This window comes from Vicugna pacos, chromosome 32, assembly GCF_048564905.1.
Source record: "Vicugna pacos chromosome 32, VicPac4, whole genome shotgun sequence".
Classification (NCBI taxonomy): Eukaryota; Metazoa; Chordata; class Mammalia; order Artiodactyla; family Camelidae; genus Vicugna; species Vicugna pacos.
In genome coordinates, this window is record NC_133018.1 from 7,146,866 (window position 1) to 7,167,310 (window position 20,445).

Consider the following 20,445-nt stretch of genomic DNA (forward strand, 5'->3'; position numbering starts at 1 on the left):
AGAGATGAGGTGGGGCCTAGGAAGGATCAGTCTGTGAGGGCTGGGTGTGATGGACTGTGCAGAACTGAGCAGGGAACTGGATTTGGTGGTGGCCACTGGCGACCTTCACAGGAACTGGGGAGGAGAGCCTGCCTGGAGCCGGTGGAGAGCAGGTGGGCAGCAGGTGGGCAGGGAGGCCGTGTGGAGAGGCATGTGAGTGACTCCTGAGAAGGTTGCCAGAATGGGGAGCAATGGGGCTATAGCTGGGAGGAGTGGCAGATGAGGGTTTAGGACAGGGGACATCACAGGAGGCCGACATGGGGTCTGGTGAAACGGGTGCCCCTGGGTGTTTTTGTCCCCTATGTAAGATTTACTTTCCAACAGGATTGTTTTCCAAGATTTTAAGATGAATTCAAGTTGTGTATAAGCAGCACTTGCATAATTCTCTGCGAGCTTCTATGCATTTAAGGATGCATGTGAAAGAAAAAATCAAAACCATGTATTGATTCTAGTTGCCCTCTGGGCATTTATGTTTTGTCTCAGATTCCACTGAGCTGCCCAAGCGCCTCAGCCTTGACAGCTCATCCTCCCTGGAGTCTCTGGCCTCAGCCCAGTCTGTCTCCAACGCCCTGCCCTTGGGCTACCAGCACCCTCCTTTCTCTCCCACTGGGGCGGAGAGCACAGCCTCTGATGCCATCTCCGTGTACAGCCTGAGCTCCATCGCCTCCTCCATGAGCTTCGTCTCCAAGCCCGAGGGCGGGTCAGAAGGCGGGGGTCCGCGAGGACGGCAGGACTGTAAGACTGCTTATCCCCAGCGATCCACCCTGCCTCGGAGCCAGCTATCCCCCCAGACCCATCCTGCAGGCAGCAAAGATGAAGAAGAATATGAAGGGTTTTCCATCATCAGCACTGAGCCTTTGGCAGCCTACCAAGAAAACAGAAAGGCCCGCTTCTCACCAGATCCCAAACAGTCCCGAGGGGGTACTGCTGGAGGTGTGAGAGTTTCGGTCAGCTCTAAGGGGAGCATAAGCACTCCAAATTCTCCAGTTAAGATGACCCTGATTCCCAGCCCAAACTCACCCTTCCAAAAGGTTGGAAAACTAGCAAGTTCAGATACGGGAGAATCAGATCAGTCTAGCACAGAAACAGACAGTACCGTGAAATCCCAAGAAGAAAGCAACCCAAAGCTTGATCCACAAGAGCTGGCCCAGAAGATTCTAGAAGAGACACAAAGTCATCTCATTGCAGTGGAGCGTCTTCAGAGGGGCGGTAGTCAAGGCAAGGGTACTAATCCTGAAGATGGCATTTCCATGCCCAATAGCGCAGCCGTCTTCCGAGCGTCAGAAACAAGTGCGTTCAGCCGGCCTGCCCTCTCCCACCAGAAGAGCCAGCCATCGCCGGTGACTGTCAAACCAAAGCCCCCAGCCAGAAGCTCATCCCTACCCAAAGTGAGTTCAGGGTACAGCAGCCCCACCACCTCGGAGGTGTCCATCAAAGACAGCCCGAGCCAGCAGAGCGGCCGGCCGTCGCCCGGCTCTGACTCCCAGACCTCCCTGACCGACCAGCCTCTCTTTAAGCTGAAGTACCCCAGCTCTCCTTACAGCGCTCACATTTCCAAATCACCAAGGAACATGTCCCCAAGCTCAGGCCACCAGTCTCCTGCTGGTAGTGCACCGTCCCCAGCTCTCTCCTATTCCTCAGCTGGTTCTGCTCGCTCGAGTCCGGCTGACGCTCCCGACATAGACAAACTGAAAATGGCAGCCATTGACGAGAAGGTGCAGGCTGTCCACAACCTGAAGATGTTCTGGCAGAGCACACCCCAGCATTCCACGGGACCAATGAAAATATTCAGGGGGACCCCTGGAACGATGACTTCCAAAAGAGATGTCCTCAGTCTATTAAATTTGTCACCTCGGCACAACAAGAAGGAGGAAGGAGTAGACAAGCTGGAACTTAAGGAGCTGTCTTTGCAGCAACATGGAGAAACGCCACAAAAAGCCCCTCCCAACGGACACTGGCACACGGAGACCACCACGCTGAGCACGCTGCCACTGCCTGCCGGCCCTCCTGCCCCAGCTCCCACACGCCCTTTGAGACTTCCTTCTGGAAATGGCTACAAGTTTCTGTCCCCAGGAAGATTTTTTCCTTCCTCCAAATGCTAAAGCATCTTTTATACCCACTGATGCTGACTCAGAGTGCAGCGCCTGCTGCCGGATCTTAGCGCTCACTTGGCCTGCTCCTTGTCTGAGAGCGGTCACCCCACTGAGGGTGTGCTCTCTGGGCGTGGCGCACCACCATACCCAGATGCCACCACACACATACCGGTGGCTCCTCTGGGACTCTAGGCCAGATTCACCAAAAGCCAGGACTTCTGTGGGGTTGGTACAGGAGGCTCATGGAATTTTCTACACACTCCACCAAATGTTTACCTTTGAACTCCCTGCTTCTCCTCTTTGATGTGATTCTTCAACAGGATTTTTGTACAAAAGTGGTCATGGTTCTGGGGTTGGGAGAGGAAAGGGAACATATTTTGCTAAGAGGTATATATGCAGTACCTTTTATACACAGAAATACAAATAGAGCTTTTTTAAGGCTTTCAGGTGCTGGTTGGGGATGGGATATATAAAATCTAAGTTGAATTCTATACGGAAGTGTTATTATAGTAGCCAAAAACAGGATACTGGGTTTAAAAATGCCAATGATTTGTACTTAAATTGTAGCAATTTTGGTCTCACAACTTGTAACATCACAGTAACAATGCAATAACTCACTTGGAAATAGCGCTTCTGCCTCGAACTCTGCTCCATCAGCTCTACAAACGTCCCTGGGGCCCCACTGTCAACCAAACTTGAATTTTTAAAGAAAATTCACGTAACTCTTATCCAGGCATTTTAGAACTATGCAATTGTGATTTAAAATGCAACTTTGTGCTTTTAAAACATTACTGACCTTTTTTGTACATGGATAAACAACTCGGTTTTATTATCAATAGTACTTTGCATTTATAGCCATTATTTTTAAAAGCTCAGTTTTTTAAAATGTCGAATTTTGAATAGTCATCAATAAGCAATTATCAAGTTTGGGGAGGTTGAAATTATTAACAAACAACAACAACAAAAACCCCACAAACCTACAACTAACTAGATTTAAACAGAATCTAGCTTCCAGCTCCTATTTCCCTTTATTACAGCTTCATTTTATTCTCTTTCCCCAACTCCAGGCCTCTAAAACCCCTTCTACCTAAATCGGTTGCCAGGTTCCCACAATCTCAGCACCTATGAGCTGCGTTTGGACCCTCATCTTAGCCGCGACTGGTGCCCCTCGCTCCTGTGGTCCTTTCATGTCCACAGCCTCAGAAACGGGGCCTTCTGCTGAGATACACATCTGAATTATTGCTGAACAGGGAAATAGATATTCCTAAAAGTGTTGTCTTAGGGGAAAAGTGGGAGGACTTTCCCTACAGCTCACTGAAATTACTGCCAGCTGGGATGAGACAAAAAAGCATAGTCTAGGTAGGAATAACAATTAACTTATTTTAATAAAGAAAATGAAATACTGAAAATCATGTTTAGTTGGAGAATTCACATAAGCCTTTTTTAGGTAATTCTGAAATTAAAATCCTACCATCCTCACTGCGAGGGTACATCACACATAGGTGGTCAGCCACTGGGCCTGGGACCAGCAACACAGGGAGTGGACATGAGGGCCTGGCAGGTGGGACACTAACATCAAGACCCCCAGGTGGTTTTTTAGCCTTAGGTAGGATCTCACTTTATGCACATACACTGACTGTTTGCCCTGGTCCTCACTGTACTCTGTCTGAAAGGAGGAAAAGATGATATTTATTCAATCTGTGTTACTCTCCTGAGCTACGTCATAGTTTTTTTGTGCTTAACCCAACAGCCATGTTGACAAAAGCAGAGTAAGGATGTCACATTCTAACCCTGATCCCAACACTGGAAGAGAAATACTTTATAAAGAAGCAAGCAACTATGAGTTTGTCTTTATGTCTTTTATACATGGTAATAAAAGTACCAGTATAGCAAACAAAAGCCACGTTTATAGCACTGTGCATTTAGCTAGCAAAATCAGGTCCTCAATAACAAGAAATAAACCTCAAAGTAAATTTTTGAATCCGTATATAGAGAGTTAGGCCGTTCCTTTCTTAGCAACTCTCAGCCTCTGTCCCAAGTGCCAGGGAGCCCTGGAGGAAAGGCCTGGGGACTGTGCTCTGTCTGTGAGGACGAGGGCGCAGCCCTGTCTGCCCACCTCTGGGCTCACACCCTCCACCACCGCTTCCCATGGCTGCTGAGCCAGCTAGGAGGACTTGTGGACCCTAACCTGGTTTCAGTTCTTACGTACATTTGTTGTTGTAGGTTTCATGTTGAAAAGCCAAATGGAAGATGTGCTTTTTTTTTTTTTTTGGTCCTAGATATAAGCTTCAATGAAGGAAAGCAAGGATGATGAAGTAACAGGACCAATCTAAAAATCACTGTGGAGTTGCCCCTACATGTTTACTGTCAGTCTTGGTGTTTTCTATGTAAGTGAAATGGATGTAAAATCAAAGTGAATTTTTCAGGCTACCCTGAAAAAAAGTATGCACTTAAAAGTTATGCTGAGATTGTATAATTCACAGATTTCTTTGTACAGATCAGGGGTTGGCAAACGATGACCCATAGGCTAAATTTGGTCAGAGGCCTGGTTTTTCACAACCATGAGTGAGGAATGGATTGTACATTTTTACATATTTATATAAGCACCTACATAATATTCTTGATTTTACCTCTTGGTCCACAAAACCTAGAATATCTGGCCTTTTAAGAAAAAGTTTGCTGACTGCAGATGTAGATGACAGAAAACACAGTTAGAATAATGTTTTGTTTCTACAATCTAGGGAAAGTGAGTGTTAGGCTGTGGATAGAACTGTCAGGCATGCGTGGGACCTGAGCCATGGGATGGACCCCAATGACTCCTACACAGTCCTTGGCTCTCGGCCCCACGTGGAAGGAGTCTATGGGTGGGGGTGAAATTTACAAAAATATTTTTCCTCACTGTATGCAGATAGCATTGGATCTATTTCTTTTACAGCTCAGGAACCTGGAACGCCCTGCCCCTACTCTCCTCTATCAGATGCAAATATACTGAATACAAGCAATAAAATCTCCCTCTCCTAGAAGCCTTGGTATGACCACAAAGCAAGGCAGTAGACTCTTGTCTTAATTCTCACCAGCGAACCACTCAACTACTTCAATGATTTTAACTAAGTCAGTAAGCCAAGGTAAAATTAGCTACTAAAGCTTACATTTTGATGCATATTGGTATGTAGTAAATGAAAAAGTCCTCACCTCCATCTGTTTGAAAAAATTCCTGGTCCACACTGCTGCTTGCTGGGTCTCAGCAGGAGGCGTCCTGCACACACCAGCCCCATCATGCTCTGGTCTGTCCTGGTGAATCTCAGTAGGCGGTCACTACAGCAAATCCCCAGTACAGTGCCTGTCCTGCCCTTCCACCCCCGACAAGGGAACTTCGTTAGTTTCAGTTCAGGCTGGAAAAAATACCACACGATAATTTGGTTTGTTTTTAGTGAGTTAAGAGAATGTGAAAACTGTATAATTTTCATCATGTATTTCTTCATTTTACCTAAAATAATTGTACATGTGGTTTGTGAACTGGGCCCTTGTTTGTGCCAGATCCTTCAAAGATGGTCCATGTAAGGACACACATGGTCCCTGCCTCAGACGCCTTCCCTACTCGGCACTCATGCCCCTTGTATGCAGTGTTAGCCATCTTTGGCCTATGTGGACTTTTTTTTTTTGTAAATTACACTTTCCAGATGGCATTAAACTTTTTATATTATGAAATTTACCATGTAAAAAGAACTTCATATTTTTATTGAGATTGCTAAGGCACTTGGCCTTCCTTTGTGATTTCAGTGTCTATTAAAGCATGAGCTCCCTTGGTTTTAAGTGCTGTATCTGAGTCAGTTTCTATGCACGTCCCACACTGCCTAGGTTTCTTTGCAGTACACAAAGCGGTCACGTGTCATTAATGAGCACGTGCTCCTGTCTGGAGTTTAGTCCTTAAAATACACTGTAGCCTCACCTTTGCCAGGAGTAGATCCACAGAAAGCACACAGCAGAGCTGCCCTGCACACAGGCTTCTCCAGCCCTGAGTACAGGCACCTGTCGGTGGTGGTGATTTCGCGAGCTGAATGCTTCTGATCTTCTGTGTTGGAGGACAGAAATTCTACAGTGTGTAAGTGTGTAGACAAACAACATAGGTTTGAACTACGCAGGTCCGCGTGCACACAGCTGTTTCCAGTAGTAAATCCTACAGTGCTATACAATCCACGGTGGGCTGAATCTGCAGATGTAGAACCACAGATATGGAGGAACCGTAAGGAATTGTGTATATGGAGGGCAGATAGTAAGTTATATGCAGGTTCAATTGTGCAAAGTTTCGGCACCCTAACCCCCACCTTGTTCAAGGGTCAACTATACTTCAGAAAGGAAAGCAGTCCTACATATGAAAGTCTGAGATGCATGAAGAAATAATGAACGAAGAACTAGGTAAATGTGAAAAAAAAAACAAAACAAATACTGATTGTATAAAAAGAGTAATGTCTCACTTGGGTAGCAATAAAAAATTAAAATATTGGACAATAATATGTAAAATAAAAGTTAAAGTGTTACTTGTTTTTGGGAAGAGAGAGTAGACTTTTAGAGTAAGTTAAATATGCATAATCACACACACACAAAATTGGAAGAGGATTATACCAAACTAGTTAATGGAAGAGAAATAAATTTTTAAAAACTTACTTGATCTAAAATAGGAAAAGGAGGGAACAACAAAAAACAATTTAAAAGGAGAACAAAAATAAGATGAAATAAAATAATCAGTAATCATTATAAATGTAAGTGAACTAAACTTAATTGAAAAGGAGACTGACAGACGATAGCAACATGCCACATGCTCTTTGAAAACTATACGCTGTTTGAAAAGAAAAAACTCAACTGCAAAAGCGTAAGGGCCCCGAATGACTGACAGTAAAAGGATTAGCGAAATAGACAGTAAAAGGCACTAATAAAAGCAAAGAAGATCCATTTTCTAATGTTAAAAAACTTAGCAGAAAGGCAAAATTCTAAATGTGTATGCAGCTAACAATATAGTTTCAAAATTCATAAAGTAAAAACTGGTAGAACTGCAAATTTGGAGAACTACACTGTCATCACTGGAGGTTTTATCCTTTACCCTCAATAACTGATAGATGAAGCAGACAGAAATCTAGAAAGCATGTGGTAGGTTAACACAATTCAGCCAACAGGCTTGTGAAATGCAAAGAAGCGGGTCTTTGAGAGTGAATGTATGTCTTTACAAGCACACACAGAATATTTTATGAAAACAGACCATGTACAGGCCACGTGGCAAGTCTAGCAAATACTGAGGAATCAATATCATTGCCACCAACCTAATAAGAATACGGTGCATTTCAGTTAGGTACCAACAAGAAGACAATACTGGAAAAGCTGCCAATAACTTAAATATTTTAAAATGCACTAAACAGCATATGAACCATGGAGGAACTCGTAATGGACGTGAAAAAATATTATGTATCTAAACTGATAGACGCCTTCGGTGCCACCTTGGGAGTTTCTGGGATTTACTTTTATTAATGACACAGGTGTTTCTTATTTGTTCTATTCAAGACCAGAAGTCTGTACAATAGACTACAGTCTCATTTTTAGCCAGTAAAATATATGCTTATTTTTATTTCTGCTTATATGTTACTTCAGGAAATACATAAATTATAATAGCTTAAGAATAAAATTAATTTTAAAATCCATAAAAATCAGTGGGGTGTAGCTAATGTGGCATATTAAAGAAAAAATTATAGCCCTAAATGTTTATATTCAAGGTTAATTCCAAATATGTAACTGTATAAGCTATAAGAAATGAGGTAGAATGCTGCCCTGAACTAGTGGTACTGGCGTGTTAGGAAAGAATGACACCACTGAGCTAGATGACTTGATCCAAAAAGTTAGCAAAAGAATAACAAATGCAGAGAGAAAAGGGAGGGAGTGAGAACAGTCAGAAATTAACAAAAATAGACAACACAGCAGATCAAGAAGGGTAAAGCTGGCCAAAAAGACAAAATACACTAGTTAATGGGAAGGCTAATTGTGTGTGTGTGTGAGTGACAGAGAGAGAGACAGAAAAACAGAAAAGGAAGGAAAAGTGGGTACAGCTAAAGATGCAGCAAAAATTACTAAGAAAATACTATGAACACTTTTAGGCTGATGTATGTCAAAATGCAAAATAACAACTAATATGTTTTCAGCATACATACGGAGTTGAGGTATCTGGAAATGCAGGGGATGGTGGACCTCTGATGCAGGACAGTGGTGCCACCGTTGGGGAGGGAAGCAATGGAATTAGAATCAGGAGCGGTAAGCAAGTGACTTCAACTGCAGAGCACTACAGCATACAGCTACACACACGAACTATCTCACATGGAATTTAAGAAAAGAGTGAAAAGTGTTATTAGCAAACTATATGACAGTAACTTAGATTATATGAACTTTTAGGAAAAAATATTAAAAGTTTCGGTGCAAGAAGGAAAAGAAAACTTAAAGAAACCAGAGCCCATAAAATTAAAACAGTAATCGTAACTCATTCCCCTTTATCCAACTCTCCAAAAAATACAGGCCCAGATGGTTTTACGTATATTTCACCAAACTTTCAGGGACCAGTGAGATACTCTATATTTTCAAATTGTTTCAGAAAATGTAAAAATTTAAAAAGATGCTAAAAATCATCCCGTGATGGTATTCTTAATTTGAAGATCAATAGACAGTATAAGGATAAGCCCATTTTATTTATGAATCTAGACGTAAAAACCCTAAATAAAACATTTGGCCATTAAACGCCTGTGTTTTAAGACTCGGAAAACAGAGGCTGAAAGTAGACCTATGTGTTAGTCACTGGAGCTTAACTCTTTGCTGATGAACACGCACATGGTATTTATTCCTAAGGGCCAGACCTCTGGTCCTAAGTGGCATCTATAAACACATTCACTTTGGAAAATCAGTAAGCGTTAAACTACGGAGGAAGTTACCTCCCGGAGAACTGGAGTGCGGAAGCCTACGGTTTACGGTGTAATTAGACAAGTATGTCTATTACACTCCTGTTATAAGAACAATGAAATATGTATATCAATATAAGGGAAATTCCAAGCAGTTCTACCATTTCTTAAGAAACAATTTAAGAACTATACCCTGCTATTACTGTTAAAGTAGAAATTGACTTCAGTACAATAACCTACAGGGTAGATCTAAGGACGCAAGGTTTGCACAATGCTGTGCGAGGACTGACGAGCACAACCGTGTGGGCCCTATCACCTTAGGAAATAAAATTCGTGCTCTCTTCTAATGCTCAAGGATCTGCACATCCAACTGTGGAATACGTGCTTTGTTAGGTGCTTCCCTGGAAGGAGAGACTGGCCTTAATGGATGTGTTGGGGACCTTGACTGATAGCTGATACACAAGAGACGGTACCACCAGGACTGCTCTAAGCTCCTCTGGTACTCTATTTATAGTACTTTGTTTTGTTGTTTTTAACCTCAGGAATTCTGGACAGGGACCGCAGCTTGGTACCTTTCTCAATTTAAAGACTTTTTTCAACTTTCCCAATGAGTATGCATGCTTACAGCCTCTAATAATACTAAATAGTGGCAAACAGCAGGGAACTGACAGACTAATGCTGCATCCACTCCAGCAAATGAGGCCTAAACATCTGGATCCAAATACAATAAAGGACATGTTGGCATTAAGGAAACATTTTGCCTCCCAAATGAATTCGCATTCCATCTCAAGATATTTATTAAATTTGTAGCAACTGTGCATTTGGGCTTCAGGGGATGATAATGTTCTTAAATATATAAATATTCTCTATATATTTTATTAAATTAAAAGTTCTAAAATTCTAAAATAATTTTAAATCTCAGTGGCAGAACTCAGTCTGCCCTTTTAGTTAATTGGGACAGTAGATGGCTTGAATGCTGATCTGCCTGGCAGCATTTTGCCAAGTCTGATTTTTTTTTTTCCATATACAGAGCTTTTTGAAGTGTAGCCATTTTCTTTTTGAACCAAAAATGCAAATGCAAATTGAAACTGGTATGTAATCAGGAAAAAAGAGGCAGTTCTTATCATTTCAAAAGTCATTCATTCTACAAATATCTGTTGAGGGTTTGTTGTGATAAATAGAATGTAGCCAATAAAAAATAAACAAGCAGAAAGTTAAAATAGATGTTTTAAAAGTCCATTAAATACAGTTTGTGTTTTAATTAGATGCCGTTCTCTCCTGTATTACAAACAATCCAAACAGCCTGATGAATGAAAATGCCCATCACTCTGCCTCCCCACACACTGTCCCTGCTGAGAACTGCCTCAGCTCAGCTTGAGGGATGAATCGGCTCGAGGCAGAGGTGCTCTATGTGGAAGGACTCCACTCTCCCGGCTGCAGCTGACACAGCGCCACCAATCCTGTGGGAGGTCAGAGCCTTAGGAAAAGCCCCTATAATCAGATTCTTTCTCATGAATTCAATCCAGGTCTAGATCACGTCTCTGCAGCTGACGCCAAAGCCAAAAGGTAATGATGTAAACTGAGGTCAGTGGGGCCAGCATGGCCACGTGCAGAGTTGAGATGTGTGAAAACTGAGTGAGCAGAGGAAGCCAGCAGTGGAGAAAGGAGAAAAGAACAAATGCAGAGGTACCTTGAGAGAGAAAGTCCCTGAAGTAGCCAAGTTCCAGGCTACTCTCAACATTCAGTTACTTCCCACTTGGGTTAATTTAAATGGGAATTTTTTTCCCTTTCGATTTAATGGCCTTAATTGTGGATGTTTGAACATACAGTATATAAAAGCAAGTCAGAAGTGGAGCCGGAAGAAAGGCCATGGGGCCAGGCAAACTAAAGACAGAAATGGCAGCAAAGGAATGAGACGGTGGAATGGAGAACACAGTGAGGGGCCTCTATGACCCTGGACACTTGGATGTAAATAAATACTAGAACCAATCAGAAGAGAGGCTCATGTCCTTTCTAGTGGCTTATGTTCAGCCTACCCTCCAGGCACTGCGGGGGAGCAGCCTGGGCCCCTCCCCACAGCCCACATCTCCACTTCCCAGACCCCTGAAGGACAGCATGCCCATAATTTCCCCCCTCTCTCCTGCACTGTCAGATTCTTCCTCTCTGCTAATGAATCATTCCCCTCTGCACGTTCAGGTGCCGTGATGGCTCCGACGTAGCCCCATGTCCCCATTCCGTGGGTATGCCATTTCTCTGCTGCTGTTTCCAGAACTAAACGACAGCTCTGTACTCAGTGTCACCACCTCCACTCTCCCTCTTCTCTCCTGAACCACTCCCTCAAATCAGATTGTGCCCCCAACACAAACTCCAGAGCTACATCCAGCTTCTGAAACCTGGTGGTCAATTCTTAGTTCTCTGTAATCCAGGGCTAAGGACACAGCATCACTTCTGAGGTGGTCTTGAAATAAAAGTATAACCTGCACTTAATTAATAAGCTTTCAAATATATAACTTTCAATTTACTGTAAATACAGAGATTATTAGAATGAGTTACACAGCACCAGGAGAAAGCAATGAGGTAAATCCAGAAGGCAGTCCCCCCATCCCTCCACACAGTGCTTTTCGTACAGCTTTCTGCAGGGATGGTCTGTGCTGTCCAGTACATCAGCCACTAGGCACATGTGGCCACTGGGCAGCCAAAATACGGTTAGTGTGACTGAGGATACAAAATTTTATTCTAATTTATTTGTATGTATAGTAGACTGGTCTGTTCTCTTAAGCCAACATTATAAGGAAAAATAAGAGGCCAGACACTCTTCAAGAATAAAGAATTTTAAGTAAATGACATCACAACCAAATGTAAATACAATTGCATTTCTATATACTAGAAAAAACACTGGAAAACAGAATTAAGACCAATTCTGTTTACCATTACATCAATAAATATAAAATAATTGATTAAAACTGATTTCTACAGTTAAAATGGGTACAGTTCATAATATGTAGATTATACTTCAATTAAGTTAATGGAAAAAATCCTCAGGGATAAATTTAACAAAAGGCAAGTAAGATCTCTACATTGAAAATGACAAAATACTGAGAAAAATTAAAGAAGACATAAATTGAGAGAGACACTATGTTCACGGATAGAATACTCAGTATTGTTAAGATGTTAATTCTCCTCAAACTTACCTATAGAGTCAACATAACTGTAACGAAAAAGTCTTAGCAGACTTTTTATTAGAAACTGACAAGTTAAAGTTAAAATTTATCTGGAAATACAAAGAATCTAGAAGAGTCAAAATAAATTTGAAAAATGAAGCTGCCTTCAAAATTTACTTTAAAGCGACAGTAAATAAGACTGTGTGGTTTTGGCAAATAAACATGCAGATTGGTGGGCAGAGCAGAGTCCAGAAATACATGCAGAGAAAAGAGCCCAGACATATAGGGTCAACCAATTTTCAATAAAGGGTACCAAGGTAATTCAACAGGGGAAAGACGGTATTCTCACTATGTCGTACTAACGCAACCACGTATCATTTAGAAAAATCAAACCTCAATGATTACCTCAAATCATCCTACAAAACTCAAGATGGATCATAAACCCAGACATAAAAGCTAAAATTAGAAAGCTTCATTCATAAGAAAACATCTCTTTGACCCTCAGTCAGGCAAAGACTTCTTAAGACACAAAAAGCACTAACCATAAAAGAAAAAGTTATTGATCAAAATTAAAACCTTCTGCTCTTTAAAAGATATCACAGCCTAGAAGAAATTATTCATGATATTTTTTCATAAATTTACCTGAAAGAAGTGAATTTATGTTTCTGGAATGAATATCTGTATCTATATCACCTGCAACTCAACAATAAAATAAAGGCGAAAGACTGAACAGAAATTTCACAATGGAAGATACACAAATGATCAACAAGCACAAGAAAATGTGCTCAGAATCATTAGTCACCTGGGAATGCAAATGAAAATCACAGTGAAAAAACACTTCCCACCTTTGGAATGACTAAATTAGAGGCAGGCCACACCAAGTGCTGGTGAGTATACAGAACCACTAGGACTCTCACACCTTGTTGGGAGGAGTGTGAAATGATACAACCAACTTGGAAAACTGGCAGTTTCTCCGAAAACTTAATACACATCCACCCAATCCTATGTCTAAGTATTTGCCCATGAGAAACAAAAACAAATGCCCATAAAGAGACTCATACAAGAAAGTCCCAGTTGTTTTATTCATAGAAGCCCCCAAATGGGAAAAGCTCAAATGGCTATCAGCAGGCGGACGGATAAAGGAGTTATGGTACAGTCATACAATGGAATACCACACAACAATGCAAAGTAGTAAAGGAGGCAGCGGTAATAGAAACACTCTGAGCAAAAGAAGTCAAACACGGGGGGAGGATGTAGCTCAAGTGGCAGAGCACATGCTTAGCACACACAAGGTCCTGGGTTCAATTCCCAGCATCTTCTCTAAAAATAAGTAAATAAGTAAACCTAACTGCCTCCCCCCTCCAAAAAAATAAATAAAATAAAATAAATTAAAAAAAGGAGTCAAACATAAAAGAGTTCATACTTCATGATCCCCTTTATGTAAAATCCTAGAATAGTCTTGGTCAAGAGCGATTGCCTCTGGGAGGAAAAGGGGATTAACCAGAAGGGACATGAGGGAACCTAACTAGGGTGATGGAACTGGTTCTGTATCTTGACTGCAGTGTTGATTACATGAATAAATACATTTGTCAAAACTTATCAAATGGCACTCTTAAAATTTAAACATTTTACTGTGTGTAAATTTTATACAAAGCCTCAGAAGTTTTTTGGGGGGGGTGTAGAAATTAACAAGTTGATTCTAAATTTTATCCGGAAATGCAAAGGGACCAAGAACATCCAAGGCAGTCTAGAAAAAGAACAAAGCTTGAGAAGTTCCATTGCCGGAAATTAAACTCAGTTATAAAGCTATAATAATTAAGACAGAGTGGGACTGGTGCACGGATAGACAAACAGATGAACGAAACACAAGAGAAAGTCTAGAAATAGACCTACACACTTGATTTATGACAAAGACGACACTGTAGTGCAGTGGAGAGAGAACAGACTTTTCAATAAATGGAGCTGGTTTCTGTTAGATATAATATTTTTCAAAAATGATCTTGACCTCTACCTACCATGAACAAAAATCAAGTTTTGGGAGATTTTATGTAAAAGGCAGAAAATCTAGGGAAAATATTTAGAAGAAAACACAAGAGATTATCTCAACAACCTTAAGGTAGGCAAATGTTTCTTAAACAAGATATAAAAAGTAGTTAACTGTTAAAAAGCAGTTTGATAAATGGGACTATCAACTACAGAATGAATACATTAATGGTGGTATATCATACAACTGAATACTCCATGGCAACCACATGTAACAACATGAATATTTCAAATAGAATGCTGAGCTAAGGAAGCCAGACAGTATACCATATGTTTCCACTTATATAAAGTTCAATAACTAGCAAAACAATTTTATGGTGTTAAGAGTTCAGATATTGTTCACTCTGTGGTGGAAGACTGGTACTGGCTTACCTGGATAGTTTCATTTGGTAAAAATACTTCACATTGTACAATTACGACTTGTGTACTTTTCTGTGTGTCATACATCAATATGGATACAGTTAAAAAAAAATCATCAACCTAATTTTTCTCCCCTGTCTTCTTCCTTCTCACATCTTCTACGTCTCTGAAAATGGCAACTACATCCAGTTGTTCAGGACAAAACCAGTGCAGCCACACTCAGCCTCCTCCTCTCTCTCATGTGCTACATGGTCCAGTGCAAACCTGTTGGCTCTCTCGTCTCTGTCGCCCGCTGACTGGCTCCCACCCCTCTTCCCTTCAGCCTGCTCTCCCTATGGCAGCCACAGCAACCATTTTAAAACATACATCAGCTCACCTTATGTTTGCTCCTAAGCCTTCAAATTGGAATTATGTGCCATTTTATAATAAAGGTGCTCAATGGATGCTTTGAGAGGATCACAGCACTACTTCTGTGATATTCCTGCCAAAGATGCATAAACTGAATCTAATCAGGAGGAAACATCAGACAAATTCAAACTGAAAGATTTTCCACAACACGACTGGCTTGTGAACTGTATAAACATTTGGAAAGTAATTTGTTATCTATGAAAGATATTTATACTCTATGACTTAGCAATTTAACTCTGAAATACATATTCTAGAGAAACTCATACATGTGTCCGAGAAGACACCTACTGGAATGTCCATCACTCATTATTACAGCAAAATGTTAAAATCAACTTAAATACTCAGTAAGAAGAGAATTTATGAAATGTACTGCAATGAAAAAGAATGAACTAGAGCTATACAAACATGGATAAATCTCATCAACATAGTGAATAAAAGTAATCTATTACAGATATGCATGGGAATTATAACAACAGATTTACAGGGCAGGTATGGAGGAGACAATATACTCTGGGAGGAACACATCAGCAGTTTCAATTGTATTTATAATGTTTTATTTCCTAGGATAGATGGTAGATACATGGGTTTTCACTGTTATTCTATTTGCCTTTAAGTGTGAAACTTTTATATCAAAAAAGTTGCCAATCTAAGTTGAAAATTTTTCATCCAAAGTGGTTAAAATAAAAACATTGCCGAAATAGTTTTATTTTAGCCCACCACTGGTTTTCTGAAAAATGTACTCATAAGGAAGTTCTGTGCAGGTAATTGCAAATGACAATTTCCAAACTTTTAGCTGATTCTGACAGTGTAGCAAGGCCATCAACTTCACCTGGAATGTGACCTAGCTGATAATTAGTCTAGATCTGAGTAACTGATAAAGCTCTAATACATTCTGAAAAGCTGGGTGGGATGGCTTTTATCAACCAGCACTGACTTGTCATAATTATATAGGCTATCTGCCACATCGCTGTAGACAGCTATAGATAGCCATCAACAAAAATTAGCTTACCAACAAGAACTGTATTTTTGATCAGGAGTCACACACACACGTTGGCTGAGTGTACAGGATGAGACAACAGAGCACTATGGAGTTTAAAGTTTTCTCTCAGAGGTTACAGGGTAGAGTTGTTTCTTTCCTAACCTTTGGGCAAAAACAACTGCTTGAGAAGTGAAAAATTCCTTTAGGCTGACTGTGTAGGCTAAAGAATGGTTACTTTGATATTATCTTTTTAAAAAAAATCAGTAAAAGTGGTTATGTGTACAGGGTTCTAAAGATGCCAAAGATGTCACAGCTAATGGAGTAGATGCCAGATTGCTTTCTGAGATCATCCCAATTCCCAGCCCACTTTCCCCTATTCCCACACAGATCCTGACACATACAGAACTGCATATATGTGACTTTTCAAACTTTTAGAAATCACAGAATTCTTAGATTTCTACAGAAGGAAATGTTTTTGATACATCTTTCTCACCACAAAAAAAAAATCTGGCATTTAGCAGATTCTTTTTGAAGAATAAGTTGCAAACAATGGCTTTTTTCTTTGAAAATCTGTAATCAAAGAATTCTTTTGAAAGAAAACCCACATGCAATGAGATTTGCATAGTGCTTTCCATAAATCATGAAAATCCTGTTTTTCTATGTATGTCAACTTGGATATTCTTGTTACAATATGCATTGAGAAATGCATATATATGTATTTTTCAACTTCCAAAATGATTTTGAGAAGCTCTAAATAAAAACATAGAATAAAATCCATAAAAACAAAAATAAGAGTCAAGTAATGAGGAGGGCAGAGGAGGAAAAGTAAGTGAATTACATACACTAGAGGGTTTTATTGTGGTTTGTGATCATTCACACAGCGTCCTCCCCGGGGCTCCTCTAAGTAGGGATGGTACGGAACAGCAAGCACAGCACAGCACTCTTTGAGTCTACACTAGCGCCAAGTGGCATCCAATCTCTGTGCTCAGAGACCTGGCCTGTGGCCCACACCCTGCTCCTTCTTGGGACTTCCACCAGCTGCCCAGGCATCAGGGCATGATCAGGGGCCCCCTCCACACAAAGGGCTAGAGCTGTTAATGTTGCTGCTACCTGTTATCATCAGGATCTTTTTTTTAATGACTAAGAAGGCTTTGAGATGACTTCCAGAAGATATATCTGGGGAGTCCCTGAATCCTTGAGACCACAGACTGGTTGCTAAACCACTGAGAGGGAGTCTCACCATGGCCAAAGCCTGCTGGTCCCAGCAGGGCACTAAGCACTGGACATCTGTCATGAGCTCGAGGATCAAAAGGTTACTGAACATTTCCTACTTACTACTTTCTGGATTTTCTGTTCTGGCTTTTCCCTCTCTCCCTTGCTGTGCTCTAAACTCCAGGCAGAGGATTTTATGTTTATTGTCGAATGAACTGATAAAGGGAAATGGTGGAACTGAGAGGGCTTTCTGTTACCATGACTCATAAACTTTAATGGTTTATTTCCCTGAAAGACATCCAATTACCACAGCTCCAAAATCTTGCTAATCATGTACTAAAAAGTTGTTTTAAAGGGCAAAATGCCAGTGAATAGTATCTTCACCTCTCATTTTCTGAAAATTAATCTTTAAATAATATCATGAAAGTAAACATTTTAATTCATCAGGATTAGAATATGGTTAATAGATAAAGATTTCCCAACTTTTAATTTTCCAAATAAGCAAGCTTAGAATTCCCCTCTCAGAGCACTACCATCATAGAATACTTTGCCAATAGAAACATTCAGCATGACTTAAGGAAATATCCAGGATATTCTAAATTTCTTAACTTGAGAAACTCTAATCGATTCACTGGCCCAGCCTCCATAGCTCATATGAAGTATCAAATTGGCTGCACCATTTTACATTCCAACCAAGTATATGAGGTTTCCATTTCTCCACGTCTTCACCACCACTTGCTATTACCTGTCATTTTGAGTACAGCCAACCTAGTGGGTATGAAGTAGCTTCATGGTTTTGATTTGCATTTCCCTGATGGCTGATGATACGGAACATCTTTCCACATGCTTATTGGCATTAGTATATCCCTTGGAGAAATGTTTGAGATCCTCTGCCCACTTTTCATTTGGGTTGTCTTTTTATTACTGAGCTGTAGGAATATTGTATATATTCTAGATAGAAACCTGTTTTCAATTATGATTTACAAATATAAGCACACCTTGGAGATATTGCAGGTTCAGTTCCAGACCCTCAAAGTAAAGCAAACATTGCAAGAGTCATGCTAATTTTTCCTTCCCTAGCACATAAAAAGTTACGTTTACAGTATATTGTAGTCTACTAAGTGTGCAATAGCATTATTTCTTTAAAAAAAGCTCATACCTTAATTTAAAATACTTAAGTGCTAAAAAATGTAACCATACAAGCTTTCAGAGGATCGTTATCTTTTTGCAACAGTAACATCAAAGATCACTGATCGCAGATCACCATAACAAATATAATGTGGGAAAAGTTTGAAATATTGCAAGAATTATCAAAACGTGACATAGAGACATAATGTGAGTAAATGCTGTTGGAAAAAAGGTGCTAACAGACTTGATGCAGGGTTGTCACAATCTTCAGTTAAAAAAAATTTATTGAATGTTATTTTGAGTATTTTAATCCTTCAAATGTAAAGCCCAAAATTCTAGTATTCAAAGTGTATGGTATGCTATGTTTTGCTTAGGAAGAAAATCCAAGTTTTCTTGATGTCAATTTATACAACTAAGACAGTTTTAATATAAAGAAAATAAGCTTCTAGCTAGTACTGAGTTTTGTTTTAGAGGGTTTTGTTATTGTCCAACTAGATAGGATGACTTTAAAGTTCATTTGGAAATACAAAAGGCATAAAAACTCTGAGAGGAAAAAATACATATACATATATATTTAAAATCAAACAAATAACAGGACAAGTCACACAAAATAGTAAAAGCCTCAATAAGAGTGGTTCTAACATGTAACAGGCAGACCAATGAAACAAAACTGAAAGAAAAGAAATAGACTTAATATTTGAAAAGTTAATATGTGGTAAAGGTGGTCTCTCAAATCACTAGGAGGAAAACAGACTATTCAATAAATTGTGAGGACAACTCACTATTTAAAAAAATAAGAACACTATACACCAGGATATATTCTTATGAATCAAGGAGTCAAATGTCAAAAATGAAAAATGACACTAGAAGGAAATACAGCAAATTTCTTTAGTAACTTTAGTCTGGGAAAGGCCTTAACTGAACTTGAAATCCACAAACTGACTCCCCCCCCCCCCCAAAAAAAAGGGAGAGCGATCCTGTGTTCATGGACTGGAAGAATTAATAATATTAAATGTCCATACTACCTAAAGCCATCTATAGATTCAATTCAATCCCATCAAGATCTCAATGGCATTTTTTCAAGTGGAAAAAAAAATCCTAAAATTTATATGGAACCTCCAAAAGACCCCAAATAGTCAAAGCAACCCTGAGAAAGAAGAACAAAGCAGGAGGCATCACACTTCCTGACTTCAAGCTATATTATAAAGCTATAATAACCAAAACAGTACAGTACTGGCATAAAAATAGATACACAGGCCAATGGGACAGAATCAAGAGTCCAGAAAGAAACCCATACATATATAGTCACACAGAGAAAGACAAATATTGTATGATCTCACTTACATATGGTATCTAAAAAACCAAACCAAAACAAAAACCCCAAACAAAAAGGCAAACTCATAGAAAAAGAGATCAGATTTGTGGTTACCAGAGGTGAAGGGTAGTGGGTAGGAGTACTGGATGAAGATGGATGAAGGAAAAGTTTCAAACTTTGTAAGATAAATAAGTACTGGGGATGTAATGCACAACACGATGATATAATTAACATTGCCGTCTGGTATATTTGAAAGTTGCTAAAAGAATAGATCCTAAACTTTTTATCACAAGGAAGAAAAAACATTTTTTCTTTCTTTTTTGGGGGGGGTATCTATATATCATGATGGATGTTAACTAAACTTACTGTGGTCGTCATTTTGCAATATGTGTAAGTCATCAGGCTGTACACCTTAAACTTACACAGTGCTATATGTCGATTATAACTCAATAAAACTAAAAGAAAAAAAATAAAACAAAGTAAACTAGAAATAAGTTAATCATCCCATTTCCTCTCAAAAAAAAAAAGAGCATGTGGTCTCATTAAAAAAAAATCCACAAACTATGAGAGGAATTTAACATCATAAAAATAAAAAACTTCTATAATGGGGGGGGGGAAATCCACCAAAAGCAAAGTACAACTGACAAAGTGGGGAAAATATTTGTAACTCATATTACAAAGGATTTAATCTTTCTAATATGTAAGACCAGCAACTTAATAGAAAACCAACCAAAGGATAAAACTAAAATAAGATCATTTTGATAAAAATCTCAAAGCT

General features: G+C 39.8%; 1 protein-coding gene and 1 long non-coding RNA gene across 5 annotated transcripts in view; one reads left to right on the top strand and one right to left on the bottom strand.

The window, feature by feature from the left end:
• TTC28 (tetratricopeptide repeat domain 28) overlaps nt 1-5,945 on the top strand; it is a 480,591-nt gene extending 474,646 nt beyond the window's left edge. Inside the window, exon 23 of the mRNA XM_072953148.1 lies at nt 523-5,945. Coding sequence (XP_072809249.1) covers nt 523-2,141 — 1,619 coding nt within the window. The 3' untranslated portion in view covers nt 2,142-5,945. The remainder of the gene's footprint in view (nt 1-522) is intronic.
• Nucleotides 1-20,445, bottom strand: part of LOC140690924 (uncharacterized) — a 35,499-nt gene that overhangs the window by 4,602 nt on the left and 10,452 nt on the right. For 3 of the 4 annotated variants that reach the window (XR_012066283.1, XR_012066286.1, XR_012066287.1), the window contains 3 exons: nt 6,082-6,342; nt 5,325-5,524; nt 2,409-2,479 (listed from right to left, as the gene is read on the bottom strand). This is a non-coding gene — a long non-coding RNA (uncharacterized lncRNA). The remainder of the gene's footprint in view (nt 1-2,408; nt 2,480-5,324; nt 5,525-6,081; nt 6,343-20,445) is intronic. The other variant, XR_012066284.1, reaches the window with a different exon arrangement.